This window comes from Triturus cristatus, chromosome 9 (genome assembly GCF_964204655.1).
Source record: "Triturus cristatus chromosome 9, aTriCri1.1, whole genome shotgun sequence".
NCBI classification, from domain to species: domain Eukaryota; kingdom Metazoa; phylum Chordata; class Amphibia; order Caudata; family Salamandridae; genus Triturus; species Triturus cristatus.
In genome coordinates this window covers 7969931-7994592 of record NC_140592.1, presented here as the reverse complement: position 1 = coordinate 7994592, position 24662 = coordinate 7969931, and the positions used below count along the sequence as shown (strand labels likewise).

General features: G+C 49.2%; 1 protein-coding gene across 3 annotated transcripts in view; it reads left to right on the top strand.

Annotated features, from left to right (window-relative positions):
* Positions 1–24662, top strand: part of NISCH (nischarin) — a 320866-nt gene that overhangs the window by 80019 nt on the left and 216185 nt on the right. For all 3 annotated transcript variants that reach the window (XM_085624215.1, XM_085624214.1, XM_085624216.1), the window contains exons 5-6: positions 2186–2349; positions 12556–12651. In XM_085624215.1, the coding sequence (XP_085480341.1) occupies positions 2186–2349; positions 12556–12651 (260 nt within the window). The remainder of the gene's footprint in view (positions 1–2185; positions 2350–12555; positions 12652–24662) is intronic.

The following is a 24662-nucleotide window of genomic DNA, read 5'->3' as shown; positions in this document are numbered from 1 at the left end:
CGCCCTCCATGATGTCGGGCTGGTGTGACACGCTTCCTCTGGGCCCTGGTCGCTCACTGTGGTGGTACCTGGAGTTTAGCCCGTATTTCTTATTGGCCCCAATGGGCACAAAGATGCCCTCCCTGTCAAGAGCCATATAACGGAATGAAAATGTTTGACTGTTGATGTGAGCGCGCGCTCTTCGGGGGAGTGGCTACCAGGTCAGCCAATGGAGGTGAGGCTAACACTTCAAACAATTGGACAGAGTGATCCTTCGAGCCAATAAAAGAAAATAGATTGAGTTATGCGGATTGGTCAAACCAGGCAGGATTGCAACACACGTTTGTGGATCTGACCTTGTTTACAGGGCACTGAAAGGGGTCTTTGAAAGCGGCAGGTGGATGAGCGAGCCAATCCGCTGGCTGCGTTGCCGCCCGTTAGTTACTCTTCCAGGAATCCGGGCTAATCTACATGAACATATCGTTTTGTGAGCGCCTCATACTGACCCTGGAGCTACAACCACCAGGCCGAAAAAATCTGTCAAAAAGGTAGTTGCCCTGAAATACCTTTTGAAACGCAGAGTGTCCCGGCATTGAAAGGAGGCGAGTATCCTTCAGGGTGAGACTGGAACCCAAAGCAGCCCTGGCAAATGTTAGACCTGCCCCTGAACGGTGCATAGTGAGCGCAGCGAGTGAGCCTGACCACTACAAAGGGCTTTGTCCCTCCCCACCAAAAAGAAAATGTGGGCATAAATCCTGCATTCTACAACACGTTTGTCATTCTATATCCAATTGTATTGGCTTTTAAAGCATAGTAAATGAAGACCTTGTTGTGCACAAGAATACGACCATCTTTATTGGGGCTCTTCAATGATTCCCTCACTATCGCCCTCCAACAGTGGCCCTTATCTCTCCATAGCCCCTCCCCCTCATGACCTCCTCCTCGGACTCCCTCACTATCGCCCTCCAACAGTGGCCCTTATCTCTCCATAGCCCCTCCCCCTCATGACCTCCTCCTCGGACTCCCTCCCCATCGCCCTCCAACAGTGGCCCTTATCTCTCCATAGCCCCTCCCTCTCATGATCTCCTCCTCGGACTCCCTCACTATCGCGCTCCACCAGTGGCCCTCCTCTCTCCATAGCCCCTCCCCCTCATGACCTCCTCGGACTCCCCATCGCCCTCCAACAGTGGCCCTTATCTCTCCATAGCCTCTCGCATGTTTTTAATTCATATTAATTTCATGGCACCTCTAATACCAGTATAGGGTGTCAGAGCACCTCACATCACACACATACCTCCTGTGAATCCACTGCCCACACTGCTACCTCCTGTGAATTTACAGCCTAAACTTCTGCCTCCTATGGCTCCTTCACCTTGATGCCTGCCTGCTACGACTCTGCTGCCCCCTGTGAGTCAACTGCCCACACCGCTGCCTCCTGTGAATCTACTGCCCACGCCGCCACCTCCTGTGAGTCTACTGCCCACACCGCTGCCCACTGTGTTTCTACTGCCCACACCGCTGCCTCCTGTGATTCTACTACCCACACCGCTGCCTCCTGTGATTCTACTACCCACACCACTGCCTCCTGTGAATCTACGGCCTACACGTCTACCCCCTGTGAATCTACGGCCTACACGTCTACCCCACGTGAATCTACTGCAGACACTGCTGCCTCCTGTAAATCTACTGCCCACACCTCGACCTCCTGTGAATCTAATGCCCACACCACTACCTGCTGTGAATCTACTGCCCAAACCACTGCCTGCTGTGAATCTACTGCCCACACCACTACCTGCTGTGAATCTACTGCCCACACCTCTGCTTCACGTGGTTCCAACTCTCTGCTGATGGAGCAGGATAAGCTAAGAGCAGTGGACACAAGGGAATCTAAGTATCTGATGGGGAGGCAGAACCCTCTCCACCGCCCTTTGAACAATTGAATCATTTTTTAAGATTTGCATTGATGGGATATGAAGGTTGTGAAATGTTTACATTGGTTAGCAGTGTGGAATTAGTAAGCGAGATGCTTACCCATCACTCTGTAGGGAGGGCTGCGTGTGGGGCATGTGGTCAGGTGTGAGTTTGTGTGTGCGTGTGTGTGTGTCTCTGTACATACATGTGGATGTGTTTGTGTGCACGTGTGTGTGTGTGTGTGTGCCTGTGTGTTTCTCTCCCTTTCTTCAGACATCTTCTCTTTCTCTTCTAGGTGAGCAGTTACTTGTGGCGGGTGAGGTTTTCAGCATTCGCCCACTTCAGTTGTATGCAGTCACCCAGCAACTGCGCCAGGGGCGACCCACCTGTGCCAGCGGAGATGCCAGGACCGATCTAGGCCACATCCTGGACTTTGCGTGTAGACTGAAGTACTTAAAGGTCTGTACCCTTTTTGCGCTTTCTTTTAATAATGGTCTGTGTAGTCTGTGGAACTGAGATGTGAGTAAAGGCAGTCACTGGACCTTCACAACTGTTTGTGTGCGAGCCAATAACTTAACGGGGAGAGTCAAGCCAGAGCCGAGCCAAGGGTCTGCTGGGCTCTAAGAGCCCGGGAGGAGCCGAGCCCTGAAAATGTTTGGCATGCAAGTCCTGCAACAAGCACGGAGTTAAAATATGATGAATTCACTTAAAAAAATGTCTGTTCTTTAACATGCGGATGTGCGTCAGTACCTCAGGTTATATCACTGCATTGAGAACAATTTATTAAAATTGAAAAACCGGTACAGTGTGAGCAAAGCTGAGAAATGAGTACACTGCATGAGGTCACAACAGAGCAGAGCATGAGATGCAGACAAACCAAAGTATGTGGGAGACACGAAAAACATAGTGTGTGCGACCCTCACGGACATGAGAACCGAGATGACCATCCCGCCCTCTTTGCTGTGTAGATGGGGTCTGTTTCTTAAACCAGAAGCCGAAGGCATGTGCGGCACAAGAATTGCAAAGTTCACCACCAGGACCGAGCTCTTTGAAAGAAAATAACCCTTGTGATCTGTAACTGTGAGCAAGACCACGGGAGCTGCACCGACTTCGAAGTAATCCTATTTAATAGGGAATTGTTGAAATAAGGCACCCCTGATCTATAAAGGTGAGTAGCCCTATGCGATAACCTCTCAATAAAAGCATGCCCCACCTGTCCGGTGCGCTACCGCTGCTCAAATCCTGCATCTTTGTTTTCCTACTGACACTACATCCGCACAGCAAACCCGAAGTCCCTGTTTGTAACTGGCGGTCATAAAAGAGAGCGCTACATGTCGCAAACCATCCTAACAAAGCAGAGGTGCGGCTCGTGGCATGGGACTAGATGGACTGCTTAGTTTGCTTTCCTGTTTTTTGTTGGCAGAGAGCCCTCGCCTACAAAGAACTGTATAAAAGTGTCACATCTTATGTACATGTGCACTTGAATTTGAATTTTAAATTTAAAATTATTTATAAAGCGCACGTTCACCAGCGGTTTCATGGCGCTGCAACTAACAGATATCTGGGCGAGGGAAGCCGAAGCTGAGTTAAAAGGAAACAGAAACTGCTAATGAACTAGTTAAAAAATTTAGTAAACAAATGAGCTTTGAGCTGTTTCCGGAATTGCGGATAAAGAGTTAAGGCTCTAAGCTCAAGAGGCAGGGAGTTCCAGAAGAGTGGAGCAAGGGTCGCAAATTTCGATCCTCCACATTTCTTCCTCCGGAACCGCTTGGACTGTGAGAAGGGATTGAGTGGATGAACGCAGTTCCCTGGAGGGAACATAGGGAATGATCTCAGATGAGATAAAAGCCGGGGCCGTGCCCAGTCGTGCTTGGAAGATGATGGAAGCAAGCTTAAACTGGACACGCGCGCGGACAGGGAGCCAATGTAGGGACTTGAGGAGGGGAGTGACGTGGTGAGACTTTGGAAGTTTAAACACCAGGCGCGCCGCCTGGTTTTGGATCTGCTGCAGACGCCTTAAGCTATATGCAGGTATACTTGCATATAAGGCGTTGCCGTAATCCAGGCGGGAGATGACCATTGCCAAGGTGAACAGTTTCAAAGCGTCAAAAGAAAAAAACGGTACTCCTTGCGTATAGTGCGCAGTGGAAGAAAAGAAGAAGAAACCACAGAACTAACCTGGGAGTGAAGGGTGAGTTGAGAATTGAGATTAATGCCTAATGTTGTTACTGAGGTAGAGGGGACAGGTGGAGAGCCTAGGGAAGGGGGCCAAAACAAGGAAGACCAGGGGCTGGATGAACCACCCGTCAACACCAGCTCAGTCTTGTCTGGGTTGAGTTTCAGATGGTTGTGGTTCTTCCAGTCCCGGATATGAATCATGATAGATTGGAAGTTAAGAACAGAGGCAGGGGAAGTAGACAGATTAAAGACAAGTTGGAGGTCATCCGCATAATTAAATACGGTGACCTCCATTTGCTGCAGTGAGAAAATAAGAGGGGCGATGTAAAGATTAAACAAAAGAGGTGAAAGGGAGGAGCCTTGGGGGACCCCGCACTGAACTTTCCGAAAGTCCGCAGAAAAATCACCCAGGCGAACTGCCTGGGTGCGGTCCCTCAGGAAGGAGGATAACCATACCAGCGCGGTGCCCCCGATCCCCGCCGCCCTGACACGGGAAAGCAAGATGGTATGATCAACCGTGTCAAAAGCGGCTGAGAGATCGAGGAGAACCAAGGCCTGGGTCTGGTTAGTGTCCATTCCCTCCCTGAGGTTGTCGAGGACCGAGAGGACTACGGACTCCGTAGAGTGTGTGGGGCGGAATCCAGCCTGGCGGGGGCAAGAACCCCGTACTTCTCCACAAAAGAGCTCAGAGCGCAGGTGACATGGCGCTCGAGCACTTTCGCCAAGAAAGGCAGGAGAGAGATGGGGCGAAAATTGGCAGGGACTGAGGGGTCTGCGCCCGGCTTCTTCAGGATGGGAACAATGACTGCTGTTTTGAGTGGATTGGGTACCACGCCCTGGGAGAGAGAACTATTGAGGAGGTGAAGGGGGGGGTCTGGACAAGTAGTAAAGATGTGACGGAGGATGTGGGCAGGGCAGGGATCTAACGGAGAGCCGGATTTGACAAGGGGAATTATGGAGGTCAGGGATTCCTTGGTCAAGGAAGGGAAAGTAGTGAGTTGTCCCTTGGGGGGAGGACACTGGGGATCCACAAAGGTAGGAGAGGGGAGAGGGATATTGGCTTTAATAGTGGCTATTTTCTGAATGAAGAAATTGTTTAGGGAGTGACAGAGTTCCTGGGAATGGGTGGGCTTCAGAGTGTTTCTGTCAGAGAATGCCAGGTTGTGCACAATCAAGAAGATTTCCCTCGATTGGTTCTCAGCTGCGAGAATTTTTGAAGAAAAATAGGTTGTTTTGGCCGCCAAGATAGCCTTTTTATATTGAGTCAGAATGTTAATGAACTCCAATCGCAGTGAGGGGCAGTAGTTTCTCCTCCAGGCCCGCTCCGCTCGACGTACCGCTAGTTTGGTGGCCTTAAGATCTTCATTAAACCACAGGTTGGCATCCTTCTCCCGCTTTGAGGTGACCCGTTTCAAAGGGGCAATAGAGTCGCAGCCTGAGGAGAGCCACTGTTCAATGGCCGTTAACTGGGAAAGGGTGGATAGACCTAGTAGGGAGGGGTAGGAGGTGGTGAGTAGGGTGGATACATTTTCAGGGTCTATTCGCCCCCAAGCGCGGACCCAGATGTTCTTAGGAAGTGGGGGCTTGACCGGAGGATGTGTGGGCAGGGCAAATGAGATCAAATGATGGTCTGACCACGTACAAGGTGAAATGGATAGGGACTCTACGGGACAGTTCAAGGACCAAATCTGGTCTAGGATGTGACCCTTGACATGGGTAGGAGAGTGAATATGAGATGTGAAGTTAAGAGATTGAAGGGTGTCTGAAAATTCTTTTGAGGATGGGCATTCTGCGGGGTCTGAGGGCCAAAAATTAAAGTCACCCAGGAGCAAAATGGAGGAGTTGTTAACTGTGATCGTGGCCAAAACTTCCAGAAAATCGGGGAGAAACAATAAAGGGGATTGAGGGGGACGATAGGTAAGTATGCAAGTGAGGGGAGGTGTAATAGAGGTGGTACGGATAGCCAGGTACTCCGTAGTGGCAATATCTGGCAAGGAAAGAGTTTGAAAGGGGAGGTCAGTTCGGGCGATGACCGCAACACCGCCCCCAGCTCTACCATTATGGCGATCCGCACGTAGAGCGTAATATGGGGCTGGGAGAGTGGCCAATAGAACGGGGAGGGAGTCATCGCAAAACCATGTTTCTGTTAAAAAAAGATCTGGTGCATGAAGGTCTAGCAGCACCGATAGTTCATGCTAGTGGGCTACTGCAGACCGGGTGTTTAAGTAGTATACCGAAAGGGTTTTAGAGGATCCAGGGTTAACATCACCCACAGGGGGGTGAGGGGGAATGTGTTGAAGGAAGGATGGCGGGAGAAGGAGCAGGAGACCAGCCGAGAGAAGAAATGCGGAAACAGGTAGTGGCTGGTAAAGACCATGGGCCCTGGAGGCTGCGGAGTTGGGCGGGGGAATGGGTGATAAATTGGGCAGAGTGACATGCCCCTAGCCCCGGACAGCCGCGGACGGGCGCAGACGGGCTTGCCTTAGGCGCGCCTTCGGCGCGCAATCGTCGCGCCCGCTGCGCCCGTCCGCTGCGCTTCCGGCCCATACACATTGTTTTATAGGGGCGTTTTAGAGGGAGTGGAGAAAAAAAAGGGGCGTGGCCGGCGAAGTGGGCGGAGCTAGCTCGCTCGCTGTTGATGGCGGCAGCGAGGGAGGATTCCCCATGACAGCGTCAAGATCGGCTGTCTGGGGGTCAAGAGTCAGGCTGGAATCCTAGCTTTAGTGCAGGTAAGTAAAAACACAGAATTACACAAGTTTTAAAAATCAATTAGCAGCGCTCCCGGCTTTCCGCCTCAGGAGAATATTAGAGTGGACGCGCTAGTGGTCAGCGCACCCTTTTAGCCTGGAAGAAGGGGGCGTGGCCGGCGAAGTGGGCGAAGCTAGCTCGCTCGCTGTTGATGGCGGCAGCGATGGAGGATTCCCCGTGACAGCGTCAAGATCGGCTGTCTGGGGGTCAAGAGTCAGGCTGGAATCCTAGCTTTAGTGCAGGTAAGTAAAAACACAGAATTACACAAGTTTTAAAAATCAATTAGCAGCGCTCCCGGCTTTCCGCCTCAGGAGAATATTTGCATATTTGCATTTTTAAAAAGGTGAAAGTTACAGGCGCCGAAGATCAGCCACCTTAACCGTGCTGCAGGGTTGGGCTGCTGAAGGTCTGGTGACCGAGGCTTGCCAAAGCAGCGAGGGGAAATCCTCACACTTTGAAGTCAGAGAAAATTGAACAGGCCAATAAAATAAGAGCAGTGTGGGCTTCTAAATTAATTAAACAAAGTTTGTTTACACACGCTACCTTGTGCTTGAAAAATCCCAAATTCCGTCAGCTGAGCTAAAAAACACAACATTCCGAAAACACGAGCCAATCGAAAAGCAAGCTCTGTGGGCTTCTAAAGTAATCAAACAAAGACTGTTTACACACAATACCTTGTGGTTGAAAAATGCCATCAGCTGAACGCAAAAACACAACATTCTAAAATCACGAGCTGAGACACAAAAAAACATAGTCCGCCGTAACTAAAATAAGTAAACCGAAGGGAACGAGTACATGTAATAGGGCCAGTCTCCATGGGAGGAAACCAAACACCAATAGGAGGGACAAATAAGAGCGATGCACCACTGAAAAGCAAGGATATCCGAACGGCACACAGGAGAACAAATGAAACGATGCGCGTGCTTGAAGTCCACAGAGTAGATACAGCTTGTCTTGAAGGGACAGTGCATGCGCTGCCTAGGCTCGACCTAACTATCCACACTGCCCCATCCCCAAAGAACTGCCTGTGATAAGGGCCAGTCTGGTCTGTACACAAGAAACGAGGAAATCTCCAAGAGCATCTCTGCAACGTATTGGAGTACACGGACAGAGCAAGGATGAAGCGGCTAGAGCTGCTGACTTTTGAACGTGGGAAGGAGGTCCGAATCCCAGCCTCGGAGCTTGTTACAGCATTGTGTGATTCTCGGCAAATCACTTTCTCTCCTTAGGAATGTGAAATCTAATGTTTGAATTGCATTTGGCTTTGTAACCTTGTAGATTGTTTCCCATTCCACCCTGGTCATATGCAGCACTTCTGCTTCCTAGCTAGGTTTGCACTATAGAAGTACGAATAAACTCCGTTACTCCAAAGGGCTTTATTATAGCCTTAGAGCCCGACGTAGCGCACTCTACCTGCTATTAAAGGCACGCTCCAGCATTAAAGGCCTGAGCCAAATGTGAGGACCTTTAACAAGGGAGCGGACCTTTGATGGCCGGTAGAGCCCGATACGGAGGGCTCTGAGACTATTCGAACATTACGCCCCTAGAGGGCAGAATTTTCTAATTTGTAAAACAAAGGCCTCACGGAGATCGAGCGGGTTGAAATCCCCTCGGGCTCACGAGGCCTTTGTTAAACACTGGCATGTTTGCGCTCCGGGCTTCTACCAGTCATTAGAAGCCCGGAGCATTCCATTGCCTTCAATGGAGCTCTCGACTTTCCAATCTTCTTATTCCGCCTCCTTCAGCCATTCGCTCCTTTGGCTCAGGAACCTGCAGCCATTGGACAATGTCCATGAGATTTTTGATTTGCTGTATGACTTATTTTGGTGTCTCTTCCTTTCCTATTGGTGTTTGGGAAATTCCATCTGCTCGCATTGTAATGCAGAAGTGATAATGTTACGCTGGCAGGGCACGTGCTGTCATTACACATTTAATTCCTTCTCATCCTTGTATGGTATAGACAAGAAAATCCGATTTCAATTATGCCGCGAATATTTTTATCCTATTTTTTTCACTCTCCAGTGAACAGTGGTTACTCTGCGTGTAAAGCCCTCCATCTTTAACACTGGAGCGCCATCTAGAGGCTGCATTCCAAAGTGCACCATTCTTTGCTAGTTCCTTGGTAGTGGATCGGGATGGCGGCTATCCGTTACTCTGTCCAGAAATTGCTTTTTAATTTATCCTCTTTGAGGACCCTCCTCGAAGAGCAATCCTTTTCTGGCCCAGGCCTTCAAACTCTGAGAGTGCCGAGAGAGAACCAGCATTGGCAAAGGCAGCAGGCATCGTCTATGCAAGAGCTATTGGCTTTGTCAACGTGTTATAGCCATGTTGTCCATCAGCATGGCTGCTGTTCAGCAGGGATCAATGTTAGTGCTGTCGCAGAGTGTCGCGTCGCAGAGTGTTGCGGAGTATATTGTTGTGGAGCATTGTGGCATAGAGTGGAGTAGATTGTGGCAGAGCGTCATGCATAGAGTGGAGTAGATTGTGGCAGAGCGTCGTGCATAGAGTGGAGTAGATTGTGGCAGAGCGTCGTGCATAGAGTGGAGTAGATTGTGGCAGAGCGTCGTGCATAGAGTGGAGTAGATTGTGGCAGATCGTCGAGCATAGAGTGGAGTAGATTGTTGTGGAGCGTTCCTGCATAGAGTGGAGTAGATTGTGGCAGAGCGTCGTGCATAGAGTGGAGTAGATTGTGGCAGATCGTCGAGCATAGAGTGGAGTAGATTGTTGTGGAGCGTTCCTGCATAGAGTGGAGTAGATTGTGGCAGAGCGTCGTGCATAGAATGGAGTAGATTGTGGCGGAGCTTTGTTCATAGAGTGGAGTAGATTGTGGCAGATCGTCGAGCATAGAGTGGAGTAGATTGTTGTGGAGCGTTCCTGCATAAAGTGGAGTAGATTGTCGCGGAGCGTCGTGCATAGAGTGGAGTAGATTGTTGTGGAGCGTTCCTGCATAGAGTGGAGTAGATTGTCGCGGAGCGTCATGCATAGAGTGGAGTAGATTGTTGTGGAGCGTCGTGCATAGAGTGGAGTAGATTGTTGTGGAGCGTTCCTGCATAGAGTGGAGTAGATTGTTGTGGAGCGTTCCTGCATAGAGTGGAGTAGATTGTTGTGGAGCGTTCCTGCATAGAGTGGAGTAGATTGTTGTGGAGCGTTCCTGCATAGAGTGGAGTAGATTGTGGCAGAGCGTCGTGCATAGAATGGAGTAGATTGTGGCGGAGCTTTGTTCATAGAGTGGAGTAGATTGTGGCAGATCGTCGAGCATAGAGTGGAGTAGATTGTTGTGGAGCGTTCCTGCATAAAGTGGAGTAGATTGTCGCGGAGCGTCGTGCATAGAGTGGAGTAGATTGTTGTGGAGCGTTCCTGCATAGAGTGGAGTAGATTGTTGTGGAGCGTTCCTGCATAGAGTGGAGTAGATTGTCGCGGAGCGTCGTGCATAGAGTGGAGTAGATTGTGGCGGATCGTCACGCATAGAGTGGAGTAGATTGTTGTGGAGCGTTCCTGCATAGAGTGGAGCAGATTGTCGCGGAGCGTCGTGCATAGAGTGGAGTAGATTCTTGTGGAGCGATCCCGCATAGAGTGGAGTGTCGTGGAGTAGAGTGTCTTAAGTGTCGCAGAGTGACTATGCATGGTGTGGTAGCGCTCTACCATTCCAGGCAACATATTTTTAATTGAAAAGACCAGTGCATTTGCACATAGTTTTACTGATAAAACAATACAGCGCACAAAAGATAATGCGCCCCATGCATCAACCGAAAAACCGGTCGCAAACGGGCAGATTTGCAGAATAGCGGTTTTGCTATTAAGGGTCCCAAATTACTATGAATTTGTACTTGATCGTAATTTGCAAAAACTTAGAAAAATGCACTAAAGTGCATTTTTCATAGTTCCTGGTTACACACACACACACATGCGCACATACATGCCACAAGGGCAACATGGGTGCACATTACAATTTCAGGGGTGCAACAGGGTGTCCTTTTGGCACCCTTGAAATTGCATGCGCAGTTTGCGAGTACATAGTGGGTACTCGCAAATTGCGAATGTTTTCCCATTCATTCCTATGGGCCTGCAGGCCCACAGAAATGAATGGGAAGCCGTTCCTGAATGTTTAGAAATCACTATTTTTATTTAGCGATTTCTACATCCATAGGCTTTTGCGATTCCTTAATAATCGCAGTTAAGGAATCGTAAAAGCCTACCTTGATGCATGTGCCCCAATGTGTGGACATGGCATCACCAGTTGTATAGATTTATTCTGATCATATTGAAATGTGTTTCCAGCACACATCCGAATTACAAATACGTGTCCTTCATGTGTGCTTTACTAATTCATATATATACTGAAATATATGCACAGTTCATTTATGGACATTTATATTTTATTGCATGCTAGAAAAAAGCTTTTCCTTTCACATTCCCAGATAGTCAGATAAAGTCTCTCACTTTGAAGTCTGAGAAAGAGCTACAGACACAGGAATTAAGTAGTTTGTTGGAAAGGTGATGGTGTACTATGTATAATATAGAATAAAGGGCCCCCTGCCGCACGTAAGCATTTTGCAAGTCATCTCGGAGTTCCATAACCTTGTCAAGGGGCTTGGCCTTCGGCCTTGGTCCCTTATGTGGGTTCGGAGCTCCTCTGTGACTTTCAATATCCTTATAATGTACCGCAGGGGGTACTTTATCCCTTCTAGTGAGCAGAAGGATGATGAACCTTTTTAGTAGAATCAAGTCTTTCTTCTCCGCTCGCTGTGTCCAGTCCAGAGGTTCCATTATTACACATTTAAAGAGCACTTGGAGTCCGCTTAGTGACTGGAAAGACCCTCGTGAACAGAAAGGCTTTACATTGAAAATCCCACCTTGCATCGGACTCAAACTGTGGAGCCGGTGGGCACCGTGGCATCTCTGGGTAGATGTGCCTCCAAGATGATGCCTCGGTCTCTACCTGCTGCAGGGTGCACGTGCACCGGACCCTTTAGGACAACGTGCACGTTAATTTGGGGTTTTGAGCTTTACTCCCAGCTCTTGACCGACACACCTCTGATTTTGTGCAGAGCACTCCTCTCTCTGCGCCTCAGACTGCAATTGTGTGTGTTGTGTGTGCACGAGGATCTAAGTATGGACTGTAACGCTGTAAAATAAATCATTGCCCAATTAAAGGTCCTGATGATGCAGTACCTCCACCTTCTCGTCGCCCTCTGTGCATGTTTCTGTAATCTGCTTTAAACTGACCACATACGATGGTGTATGTTTGAGATGCTCTTCCTACAATAAATAAAAATGCCCTCTGTATAGTCCTCCGGGGGGGTGGGGGGGTCCATCCCTGAACTGACCACTGTCGCAGCGTCTGGACAGAGTGGGACCATGGAACCTTGAGAATGCCTGCCACAGAGACCGAAGCCCTGGCACGGCTGGCAAAGGTGTGCCCTGGAATGGCTGGTGAAGCTGCGCCCTGGCATGGCTGGTGAAGCTGTGCCCTGGCATCCCTGGGGAAGCTGTGCCCTGGAATGGCTGGCGAAGCTGTGCCCTGGTGTGGCTGCGAAGCTGCGCCCACCCTGCCCAGACTGGACCCTCTGCCCTCCCTTATTTGTTGTTAGTGTACAGGGTTTTTACTTTGCCCCTTGTGTTTTATTAGCGAGTACTTGTGCAATGTTCTGTGGGTCCCTTGCCCCAGTGTCTCCCTCTGAATAGCCCCCGTCCACGGATGTACACGGGAGAATGCTCATATTTGCTTTCTATTTGTAGATCACCGGAACCAGGGGACCTGTTGGAACCAGCAACATCGAGGAGCACCTGCTGCCCTTTGACCTGTCGGTCTTCAGATCTTTGCATCACATAGAGGTGAGAGGCGGGCCCCGGTGAGCTGCATGGCCACTGCATGATGTGTACATATGTAACGTGCAGAGGGTCCCTGGGTGTCTGCTCTGCTGAAACCAGCACTTGACCAAACGCCCACAGCTCGGGGCGCAAAGATCCCACTCTGGGCAGATTCATCCAGAGCCACGTGGAAACGTCCGAGGCCAGCTCCTCTGTGGATCTATGTTTCTGCCTGTTTGGGATCATTCTCTGTCAATATCCCAGAAGCCCCAAATCCTCCTCATCTGTGTTTTGTGCTCCAGCAGGGGTGGCCTGTGATTTCCAGTTTGGTGATAAGGTGCCCCTCTGCCTCGTAGCTTTTGTTTACACTTATTGAATTCCTCAAATCCTGTTCCCTCGGGCGTGTCGCAGGCACTGTCCACTGCTTGGGTCCCATGCCGCAGGGGTCCTGATACTGAAGCCCCCTGTGGTCGCTGCGCAGGTCCTGAGGCTGCATGGAGTTGTACCGCAGAGGAGCAGGGCACCGGCAGGAAGCCTGGGCTATGCCAGGAAGGGCCTGTGCTCTGCCAACCGGTGCCCCCTGGGCACCTGCAGGAAACCCGCTCGATGCCACGAAGGGCCTGTGCTCTGCCAACCTGTGCCGCCTGGGTGCCTGCAGGAAACTCGCTCGCTGCCACGAAGGGCCTGTGCTCTGCCAACCTGTGCCGCCTGGGTGCCTGCAGGAGGCGTCACTGCACACAGCCACCATCTGCTGCGTAGATGTGTGGTTTAGTTGTGGTAGCTCTTGGCATTAATAGGCATCCATGGGGTGATGGTAGTCTGTTGATGTGTAGCACACTGGGATTTGGGGATCAAACTAGTATTTACTTTTTAAAATCTGAACATTTTTCTCAAATTGCACACTTTTTTGGTAACAAAAGTTAGTTATCCAACTTTAAACAAACTTGCGTTTGATAGTGAAACTCACAAACTGATGAAATATTTACAATTCATACTGAGTCTGCGAGGCTTTGTGCTGAAGCTTTTTCTTGGTGCCAGAGGGCACTTGCTGCTGCGCCTCTTGTTTCAAGGCCGCTGCAGGCGTCTCATGGCTTTTTGTGACTTAGAGTAGGGCTGCTTGAGGCCTGAGGGATCTGCAGCGGCGGCTCTGCTGTGTGAGCCTTACGATCAGCCTCCCACCTCAGTCTCTTCCTTTGTCTCCCACCCACCCTCAGTCTTCCACCTTAGTCATCCACCCTCTATCTCCCGCCCACCCTCTGGCTCGCCACTCACCCCCTCTGGCTCGCCACTCACCCCCCTCTGGCTCGCCACTCACCCCCCTCTGGCTCGCCACTCACCCCCCTCTGGCTCGCCACTCACCCCCCTCTGGCTCGCCACTCACCCCCCTCTGGCTCGCCACTCACCCCCCTCTGGCTCGCCACTCACCCCCCTCTGGCTCGCCACTCACCCCCCTCTGGCTCGCCACTCACCCCCCTCTGGCTCGCCACTCACCCCCCTCTGGCTCGCCACTCACCCCCCTCTGGCTCGCCACTCACCCCCCTCTGGCTTCCCACTCACCCCCCTCTGGCTTCCCACTCACCCCCCTCTGGCTTCCCACTCACCCCCCTCTGGCTTCCCACTCACCCCCCTCTGGCTTCCCACTCACCCCCCTCTGGCTCTCCACTCACCCCCCTCTGGCTCTCCACTCACCCCCCTCTGGCTCGCCACTCACCCTCTGTCTCCCTGACAAGCTACTTGTAAAGGTCAGAATATGAACATGGAAGGAAGTTGAATGTAGATGTGAGAGAATATACTATATATATTTTAAACCTTTAAAGGTCCTGAGAAGTGGACTTCCCAGATTATTTGAACTGCACAAATACCCTTGGCTTTTGGTTATTTTTTGTATAATTTCTTGTGTAATGCAGTTTTGCCACCGTTTTTGCAAGTTTTCACGGTGGTGGGTGAACCCCAAAAGCCTCTGTAGAGGCCATGTTTTTCCAGCTCACAAACAAGGGATGAAACTTGTCCGAATTGTGTTTATAAAGGCACTGTTGCGGATAATCTTTAGGTCTCACCGGAGACCGCATATGCACTGTCCCTTGCAAGATATTTTTTTCACTTATGGGGGTTTGGACCCCTGCCTTTTACATGCCATTGGTTGAATTCATCATTACTCTTTTCTTCACTTCCCTTTATTCAGCCCTTCCTGGCTGCACTTCCTCTTAGGTGTTTTTCCCTCCCCTGGAGCATGGCCCAAACCCAGCTTCCCTGCCCAGTGTCCTTACACTGCTCCCGTTTTTGGAGCTACTTTTTTCTTGTAGTTGCAAACCTCCACGAGTGCATGTGTTTGCAGCCATTCCCCTAAGCCCTCTTCCACCCCCAGGTCCTGCTCTGTTTTGCAGTTTTTCTTTTATATGACAATAAATCTGTCCCAGGACGTTAGATCACTTTCCATGAGCACCGGGTTACATTACACAAGATCATATTAATTTTTGTTTTCTTCTTCTGATTTTACTTCTATAGACCCCCAAGACCTCAGGGAAGGTGCTTAGAGACTCGCTGGGTGTCCAGCAGAGGCTAACAGCAGGGCCCAATCCAGGTCAAGGTGCCACTGGTCAGCTGGGTACATCCATGAAACCACCTCTTGCATCTTGTTGACTCCTTGTAGCCACACAGGAGGTCAGCCAACTGACCTGTGGGATCTACTTCATGTTCTGGGTACGAGGGGCAGCAGGTCCAACCCTACAGGGCTCCTCTCAGGCCACGGACAGCAGGTCCTGTCCGCTTCTGATCTGACCACAGGTCCAGAAAGTGTTCTGAAGTAGGTGCCTGGAGGTGCCATATTCATGCATACCACTAGCTGGCATAGGCACACCCTCACCACTTATGTCAATGCTCCTGGGGCCAACCCTGCCTCATCTTTTCACTAGTTTCTGTTTTCCTTTCTGCAATGGGCTAAAAATGCTATGTTCCAGGGCATTTACAAAAGAAGACCACATTCTTCTGTCACACTAACTTGGTCTTTGAAGGCTTGGTGGTGATGTGTGTGGGAAGTGTAGTGTCCTCTCACATCTACCACTAAAATCCTAGTGTTTTCTCACATCTTCCAGTAAAATCCAGTTTGAGACAGGCACTGTACCCACAACAAACACACAGATTTCTGGCAGTTCAAATGCAAGGTCTTCCAGCAACCAGGCAGTAGATGCACAAGAATTGTCTTGGCATCCTGTTCTCTCACTTTCAAGTGGGCCCCATGTGTTACAAGTGGCTCAACAGACCTGTCAAGCAGGATTCAACACTGTAGCATCAAAAATGATGCCCACAGCCCCCTCCCTGCATACTCTGTGGCGTTACGGGGAGTTATCTGTACCCATTCAGGTTACCATATTGTTTACTCCTGGAACGTATTTCACACCATTTTTGCACATATTCAAGCCTGGACACAGGCTGAGAGCTTGCAAAGCTTTATGCTAATTAGCGTTCATACCGTTTAGTGAGGTAAAGGTTAACTTTCTAAAAGTTACTTTTCCTTAATATTTATTAAAAATGCAACTTCACCATTTTAATAACTATTAAAATTAGTGGTTTGATTCTTTTTCTAGCTGGTCCCATTCCTGAGATACAATATTAGTATTTAATCTGTACTCTGGTTTTCTTCATAGAACAGCTTGACCTGCTACACTGAAAATAGCTTTTACAGTCTTGTCACTATAGGGACATAACAGTAATTTTGTTCATGTACTATTTTTTTAATACCACACATTCGTCATTGTGAGCTACAAGGCCCACTAAGGGGTGACTTACTAATATTTAAAAGGGCGGTTTTACCGGTCCAATGGGTTTGACCGGTCATAGTGCGGGGTTTGCACTTCAACAGTTCGGATACAGTGATAAATCCGAAGCCATGCTTCCACTGCCACTATTGTGGATGGCACAATCGGTGCTGTAGTCCACAAGTGGAAGTTAATTTCCAGGTCTTTGGTACATTCTATACCATATAATAGAGGGTTTTATGCAAGTAAAATATACCAATTAAGAGCATGCCAATGTGCCCATGTTTGGAGTGGGGCCACAAGGGGGCAAGTCCACAGAGTTCTAAAGCCAGCAAAAATATAGGATCCAGCAAATGACGACCAATCTGAGGCGGTTATGGAGAAAAGGTGAATATCTTACAAGTACCGTAGTTGGACTGGTCCCAGGGCATGAGCTGCGAATGATCTCCAGTCACCACGGTTGTGACCCAGTGGACTCCTCTGCTCTGTAGCCACCCAAAGGGATCTGAGAAATTCCCCCAATGTTGCATCACTTGGCAGCCATGGGCTTCAAACAACGTTTTTTATTTTTTATGTAGTGCTTTGTACATCAGTTTTACCATCTCTATTCTCTAAGCACTATAAGTGGCAGATGTAACGGTCAGCCAGTTTAGTGATGCTCCGTTACCGACCTCAGAAAGATGGAAGCTGAGACGACTAAGCCTGGATTTGAACCCTTGACCTACAGATCATGGAGCCATCACATTCGGACCAACATTTGCCCACACGTTTCCTCCTTTACTTAAAGGTTCCTGTGATGTCGCCATCTTTGTACAGTGCGTTTGTCTCCATCGCTTGATTTTGCCCCTCCTTCTGGCCATCTATGGGAAGCGCTCTTTCTATTCTCAATGAGTTTGATCCGGTCAGGCCGGAGCAGGGGTATCTGCCTTCTCCGCCTGCTCTCAGTCAATGACTCTGGGTCCGTGTCCGCTCTCAGGGTCCCTTCATTGACTCGTGGTCCAGAGTTCCAGTCACTTCTTCGATGCTCATCTTCAGCCTCGTGTGGATACTCTTAGCACCGCGAGATCCACGGGTGGAGAGTTCTTGGTACCAGTTAGACTGCCACAGCGCAATGGATGAATGTCTAGTTTATTGAGGCTTGAAGACGTAAACTTTGGGTATGCAATTTCTACTTCTTTGATATGCTGTTGCCTGGCCTGACTCAGTGTGGCAGATGGTGCTCCGTTTAGAGCATCGACTCTTCGTTAAGCCAACACATGTCACAGGAATCGCTCCACACAATGCCAATCTCTGCTGCTTTACTCCAGTCTATGCCGCTTTACACTAGTCTACGCCAATCTGTGCTGCTCCACTCTGACACTCTAGTTTTGGCCACTCTGTGCCACTGCACTCTACAACCGTCCATGACACTCTACACCACTCTACGACACTCTATGCTACTTTACTTCACTCTATGGCACTCCACTTGACAAAACTCTACTCCAGTCTGTGCCACTCTACTCCATTTTATACAACGTCGCTCTACGCTCTGCTCCACTCTAAGACTCTGCTCCACACCGTGACACTCTACTTCACTCCATGCCACTCCACAACACACTACTCCACTCTGCCACTCCACAACACTCTACTCCACTCCATGCCACTGATTTGATTTGATTTGATTTTTGATTTGATTTTTGATTTGATTTGATTTTGATTTGATTTTAGGTTTTCTAGAGCGCGCAGCTACCCTAGGGCATCCCGGCGCTAAAAAGACCATGGTACTGAGGGAAGGAAGGGTCAGGAAGACGAGCTCAGGGGAAAAGTAGGGTTTTTAGACGTTTCCTGAACCTGAGGTGGTTATGTTCTTGCCTCAGGGAAAGAGGAAGGGCATTCCAAAGTCTATGAGCATTATAGGAGAACAGGCGACCGCCTGTTCTGGCCTTCCTAATTCTAGGGACATTAGCGAGGGAAAGAGAGTTAGATCTTAATTGTCGACTTGAATGTTGTTGAGTAACGAATGTCCTAAGAATGGGAGGGCCTTCGTTGTGCAACATTCTATGAGTAATGCACAGGGTCTTAAATTTGACCCTCTCCTTTACTGGCAACCAGTGCAGGCTTCTGAGAGCTGGTTTGGCCGAATTCCTCGCTGGGGTTCCTGTGAGGATTCTAGCCGCCGCATTCTGTGCGCATTGAAGTCTATGGACAACCGAGGCTGGGGCCCCCAGATACAGGACATTTCCATAGTCCAATCTGGAGTTCACAAGGCCCTGCATCAGGAGTTTCCTGGACTGGAGCGGGAGTAGATGTAAAATCTTTCGAGCCATCTTTATCAGGCCGAAACAGGTTCCCGCCGTTTTTCTCGCCTGAGTTTTGAAACTTAGATCCTGGTCAAGCCATATCCCTAAGCTCTTGACTTCGGATTTGGGAATTGGTGGCGTTCCCATGCATGGTGGCCAAGGAAGGGATATGGGGATTTTGTTGGAGGTTCCCAAGAGGAGTATTTCAGATTTCTCCCCATTCAGTTTTAACCTGGATTCGCACATCCATTGATGCACCTTCTCCAGGCAACTGCTCAGATTGGACAAGGCGTTGTCTGGTTGGTTAAGGGAGACGACGAGCTGAGTGTCGTCAGCATACATTATTGATTTAATGCCAAATGGCTTGACAACATCCTCAAGGGGAGCCATGTAGACATTAAAAAGTGTGGGGCTCAGGGAGGATCCCTGAGGCACACCGCACTTAAGAGACTGAGCATTAGAGACGGAATAACCGTCAACAACTTGAAAGGACCTGTCTTTGAGAAAGGATGAGATCCAGGCCAAAGCGGAATCCGCCACTCCTATCAGACCAAGGCGCTGGGCAAGGGTTGCATGGTCCACTGTGTCGAAGGCGGCACTCAGGTCGAGGAGGATCACTGCCACTGATCCTCCTGCGTCCATTATGCCCCTAGCTTCCTCGACCACGGCTAACAATGCGGTGTCAGTCCCTTGTCCTGGTCTAAAGCCTGTCTGGGACATGCGGAGAAGATGATTGGTCTCTAAAAATTCCGAAAGTTGTTGGTTTGCTACTCGTTCGGCTATTTTACTCATAGCCGGTAGCAATGAGATCGGTCTAAAATTAGAAGGATCTGTGGGATCTAAGTGCGGTTTTTTTATGAGAGCCTTGACTGTGGCTTTTTTCCAGTTCGCCGGGACTATACCAGTTTTAAGGGAGGCGTTGATCAGATTGGTAAAAAGGGGGGCAATAGTGGGAGCAACTAGCTTCAATTTACTAATGGGGGCTGGGTCTGATGGGGAACCACTTTTGACTTTCTGTAGAACGTTAAGAAACGTTTCAATGGAGATTTGGACGAAAAAGGTTAATCTCGGGGTGTCTTGAAGGGGAGAGGAACCAAAGCCTGTTTGTGTGGTAGAAGGAGCTGGAAGGGAGGTCAGGATTTTAGCAATTTTTGCCGAAAAGAAATCTGCCATTTGGTTACATTTTGCCCCATCCAAGTCTGGGGATGATGGAGGGTCTTGTATTTTGGTGAGGAGTTTCACTATTCGATAGGTCTCTTTCGCGGAATTAGCAGCTGAGGCTATTTGCTCCTCAAAGTAGGAGGCCTGCGTGGTTTTTAATGCGTTTTTATAAAGCCTAATATGGGTTCTATAATCGTTCTTATCAGCTGTGTTCCAGTTCTTTCTCCATTGGCGTTCAAGCCTTTTGCCCTTCCTTCTTATTTCGCGTAGTTCTTCGGAGAACCATGGTAATTTGGACGATTTCCTACTGGATGGGAGAGTTTTAAATGGTAAGACTGAGTCGAGGGAGTCATTTATCCAGTTATGAAGTTGGATTTCAGCTGACGAGGGGTTAGGGTCTACTATAGGTAGAGTGGAAGTCAGAGCGTGATCCCATAGGATTGTGTCCAATTTTTTCCAGGGACGAGAAGTAACTCGGGGAAGGGGGGTGTCAGACGGTTTACCTGGAAGTTGAAGTTTAAAAGGGACCAAAAAGTGGTCTGACCAAGGAAGGGGCAGAGGGGTTTGTACGGAGAGTTTAGAAAGGTTGGAAAAGATGGGGTCGAGTAGCCGTCCTTTCGTATGGGTGGGTTCATTGTTGAGTAGTTGAAGATTAAGGGAAGCCAAATCGGCTTGTAAGTCGGTGGCGAGTTTGTTGCCTTGATCATTGAAGTGGAGATTTAAGTCTCCGAGGATTGTGAAGTTTGGGGTCACACAAGCAAAAGAAGAGATGGCGTCCATGAGTGAGTCTATGAAACACCCTACCTGTCCCGGAGGGCGGTAGATTAGGGCCCCAGAAAGTGTCGTAGATGGCGGCAGGTGAAGGGAGAACAGAACATTCCACAACACACTACTCCACTCTGCCACTCCACAACACACTACTCCACTCTGCCACTCCACAACACACTACTCCACTCTGCCATTCCACAACACTCTACTCCACTCTGCCATTCCACAACACTCTACTCCACTCTGCCACTCCACAACACACTACTCCACTCTGCCACTCCACAACACACTACTCCACTCTGCCATTCCACAACACTCTACTCCACTCTGCCATTCCACAACACTCTACTCCACTCTGCCATTCCACAACACTCTACTCCACTCTGCCATTCCACAACACTCTACTCCACTCTGCCATTCCACAACACTCTACTCCACTCTGCCATTCCACAACACTCTACTCCACTCTGCCATTCCACAACACACTACTCCACTCTGCCATTCCACAACACTCTACTCCACTCTGCCATTCCACAACACTCTACTCCACTCTGCCATTCCACAACACTCTACTGCACTCTACAACACTCTATTCCAGCATATGCCACTGATCCAGCGCAAAAGCCGGGGAAAATAGAAAGAGCAGTACTATCCTCCCTGCGTCGCAGAGCCGCCGTCACACTGCCTCATTCACACACGCATTCATTGGTGGGGCCCATAACACCAACACTCGTATGTCTCTCTCTCACGAGTCTGCACACAGGAGGAATGATATAATTCCTACGCTGGACATGTGGGGGGGGGGGGGGGAACACCTTATAACCTATAGGGAGAGAAACGTTATTTTACAAATATACATTAGCAATCGTTGCCTATAGATCCCTAATCCTAAACATCAAGGCACTCCACCCACTTGGTCGATGGACCAATTAGTTGGATTGGTTGATGGTGGTTTAGAACCAGCTAAAACACATTTAAGATTCAGAATCCTTATTTCCCTTAATGAAACACCACAAACTCATATTTTCTTGTTAATCAATATTTGTTTATCTATATTTTCATAACGATTTATATTTTCATTTGTTTCGTCAAAGTTTAGAATTTCTAGATCAATTTAAGTAAATCACAGAACATCATATTTTCCTAATCTGGCTATCTGGGGTCCTCTAATTCATTGGCTCTGCATAATCAAATTTGTCGTAATTGTCCGAAATAAAGCAAGCCAAGGCCCAAAGTCCTCTGCTCAGCAGGTTACAGTTCCAAATTTTATCAAAGGACCAGAAATCGTGCAAGCATCTATCATAACCTGTGGATTTGGAGAAAGTTTGCAGTCATCAAGTGGTCAGGCAGCATCTGGACCATCTGGAAAAGGCGTCTCTTTTCGCTCTATTCTACTACCCTTTTTATAATAATATCAGGTTAAGAAGATACATTTTTAGGCCTAGAACAGTGGTGATTGGCTGGTTGGGATCGTCCGATTCTTATTCCCAGCGCCTCAGTTCAGTCCGAGTTATGAGGTCACTAGTCCACATTAGTATCGGCTTGTTCCGGTCTGTTAGTATGCTTGATTGTTCCCTTATCTTGGCAGACCACCAAATTCTTATCCTTGACCAAGTACATGATGTGTAAAGGTTGCTAAGAAGTTCACGATACCGGCCGAGCATGCGCAGCTGACTCCGCGCTTCACGAGACGGGGGCCACTTCTGGATACGGTGTCAGTGGCCATTTTGGCCCAGATGTCAACTTAAGCGAAACAAACACAAAAGAATAATTCATATATAAAATTGATGATTCTAATGTTAACCCCTTACTAATCCCTTTGTGTTTGTATTTATCTAGCATATAGCGACATGTAAAGCAATTATAGTCACCTGTTCGATCCTCCACGAAGATGCAAACATCACAAAGCAATATATCATGCAATATACAATTATCACATATACTATAGTTAATATGCGTACAGATTTTAGTTACATGAGTTAAGCCATGCAAATAGCAGTTTCCCATGAGTAATTTGGTTTTAATAATGTTGATTAATGTACATGCAGCACTCGTTTAATAATATTATAATTAATAGATTATCTAATTAGTATTTCCATGCAAAATAGAGGAGGTATACAAAATGTTGCACTACCTGCTCCATCACCACTCTACTCTCAAGTCTATGCCACCTTCTCTACAACATGCTACTTCAATTTACACTGCATCAGTCTGTCACAACTCTCTACTCTGACACACCCCGCTCTGACACACCCAGCTCTGACGCGCTCCGCTCTGACTCACCCCGCTCCGATGCGCTCCACTCTGGTGCACCCGGCTAGACTCACACACACACACACCCCGCTCTGCGCTCACACACGACCCGCTCTGCGCTCACACACGACCCGCTCTGCGCTCACACACGACCCGCTCTGCGCTCACACACGACCCGCTCTGCGCTCACACACGACCCGCTCTGCGCTCACACACGACCCGCTCTGCGCTCACACACGACCCGCTCTGCGCTCACACACGACCCGCTCTGCGCTCACACACCTCACCTCTGCTCCACTCACCTCTGCTCCGCTCACCTCTGCGACAGTCTACTCTTCTCTACTACGCAACACGACTACGCAACACTAATCTTCTCTACTACGCAACACGCTATGCTACTTCACTCTGCTCTATAACACTTTACCCTACTCTATCCCACACGACTCTACAACGCTCTACTCCAGTCTGTCAGTCTACGCCACTCTACTCTTTCACTACACCGGTTTATGCCACTCTACTCCACTTTATGGCACTCTTCTCTGACACTCTACGCCAGTCCACAACACTCTTCTCCACTGTACGCCAGTCCACTATGACACTCTACTACACGCCATTTTACTCCACTCTACGCTACTCCACTCCTCTCTATGCTGCTTAACGCTACTCCACACCACTCTACTACAGCAGTTTACTCTTATACCCTACTCCACTCTGACACTCCACTCTACAACAGTCCACTCCATGACATTCTATTGCACTCTATAACAGGGCACTCCACTTCACTCCACTCTACTACGCCGTACTTCAACTTCACTCCACTACGCTCTTCTCTACTCCACTCCGATGCTTTACTCTTCTCTATGATACGGCTTTCCATTCTACTCCACTCTAAGACGCTGTACTTCACTACAAGACGCTCTACTGTGCGACGCTCTACTGTGCGACGCTCTACTCCACTCTCCGACACTCCAGTCCACTCTACGCCATGCCAGTAACTTTAAGCCATGCTGAACAGCAGCCACGCCTGTGTACAACATGGTTAAAGCACATTGGCAAAAACCAATAGCTCTCGCATTGGCGAGACCTACTGGCTTTACCAATGCTTATTTAACTTTTACATGGGTTTGGCTTTAGTGAACGGACCTTCCAAGGCACAGTTCATGGGGGTGTGTGTAGGTCCCCCAGTTCACCAGAAGATAGCCTGTTCCCCTGTGGCAGACCCTCCCCGTCTCCCCTGAGAGGGAAAAATGTAGCAGCCCCCCCCCCCACATCCTCTCATAGCGCCCTCTCATAGCCCCCCCCCCCCCACATCCTCTCACAGTGCCCCCCCCCCTCAGTGTGGGCGCTGGGCCTGCAATGCTCCCTTTATCTCCTCTCGGACATCCTCTCCTGAGCGCCTCTTGATGGGGGTGTCGGGAGGAGGGGGGTGGGGGGTGGGGGCAGGAAGAGCGCGCAGATCCCTGGATCCTGTCCCAGCAGAAGGTCCTCGTGATTTCCTGCCCCCTGAGCCATTTGTTTTTCTCTCCTCTAGAACCTTCGACCTCTAACCCCTTAAACTGGGGGGTGTCGGAGTTCTGGGAAGCGGCCCCCGGGGGCGGTGGAGGGAATTCCTCTGTGTTACTGTCACTTGTAGCTGTTTTACCCACATTATCTGTCCGGTGGAAGCGAGCGGAATCTCAGCTCCACGTGCAGCACGGTGTGCTCTTGGGCACCGGACTCCAAAGTCCGTTTAGAAGAGTGAATTCTAACCCTCGCCCTTTTATGCAACTCTTTCAGGTTTATATTTACGGATATAGGGAGGGGAAGTTGTGCGTCGGGA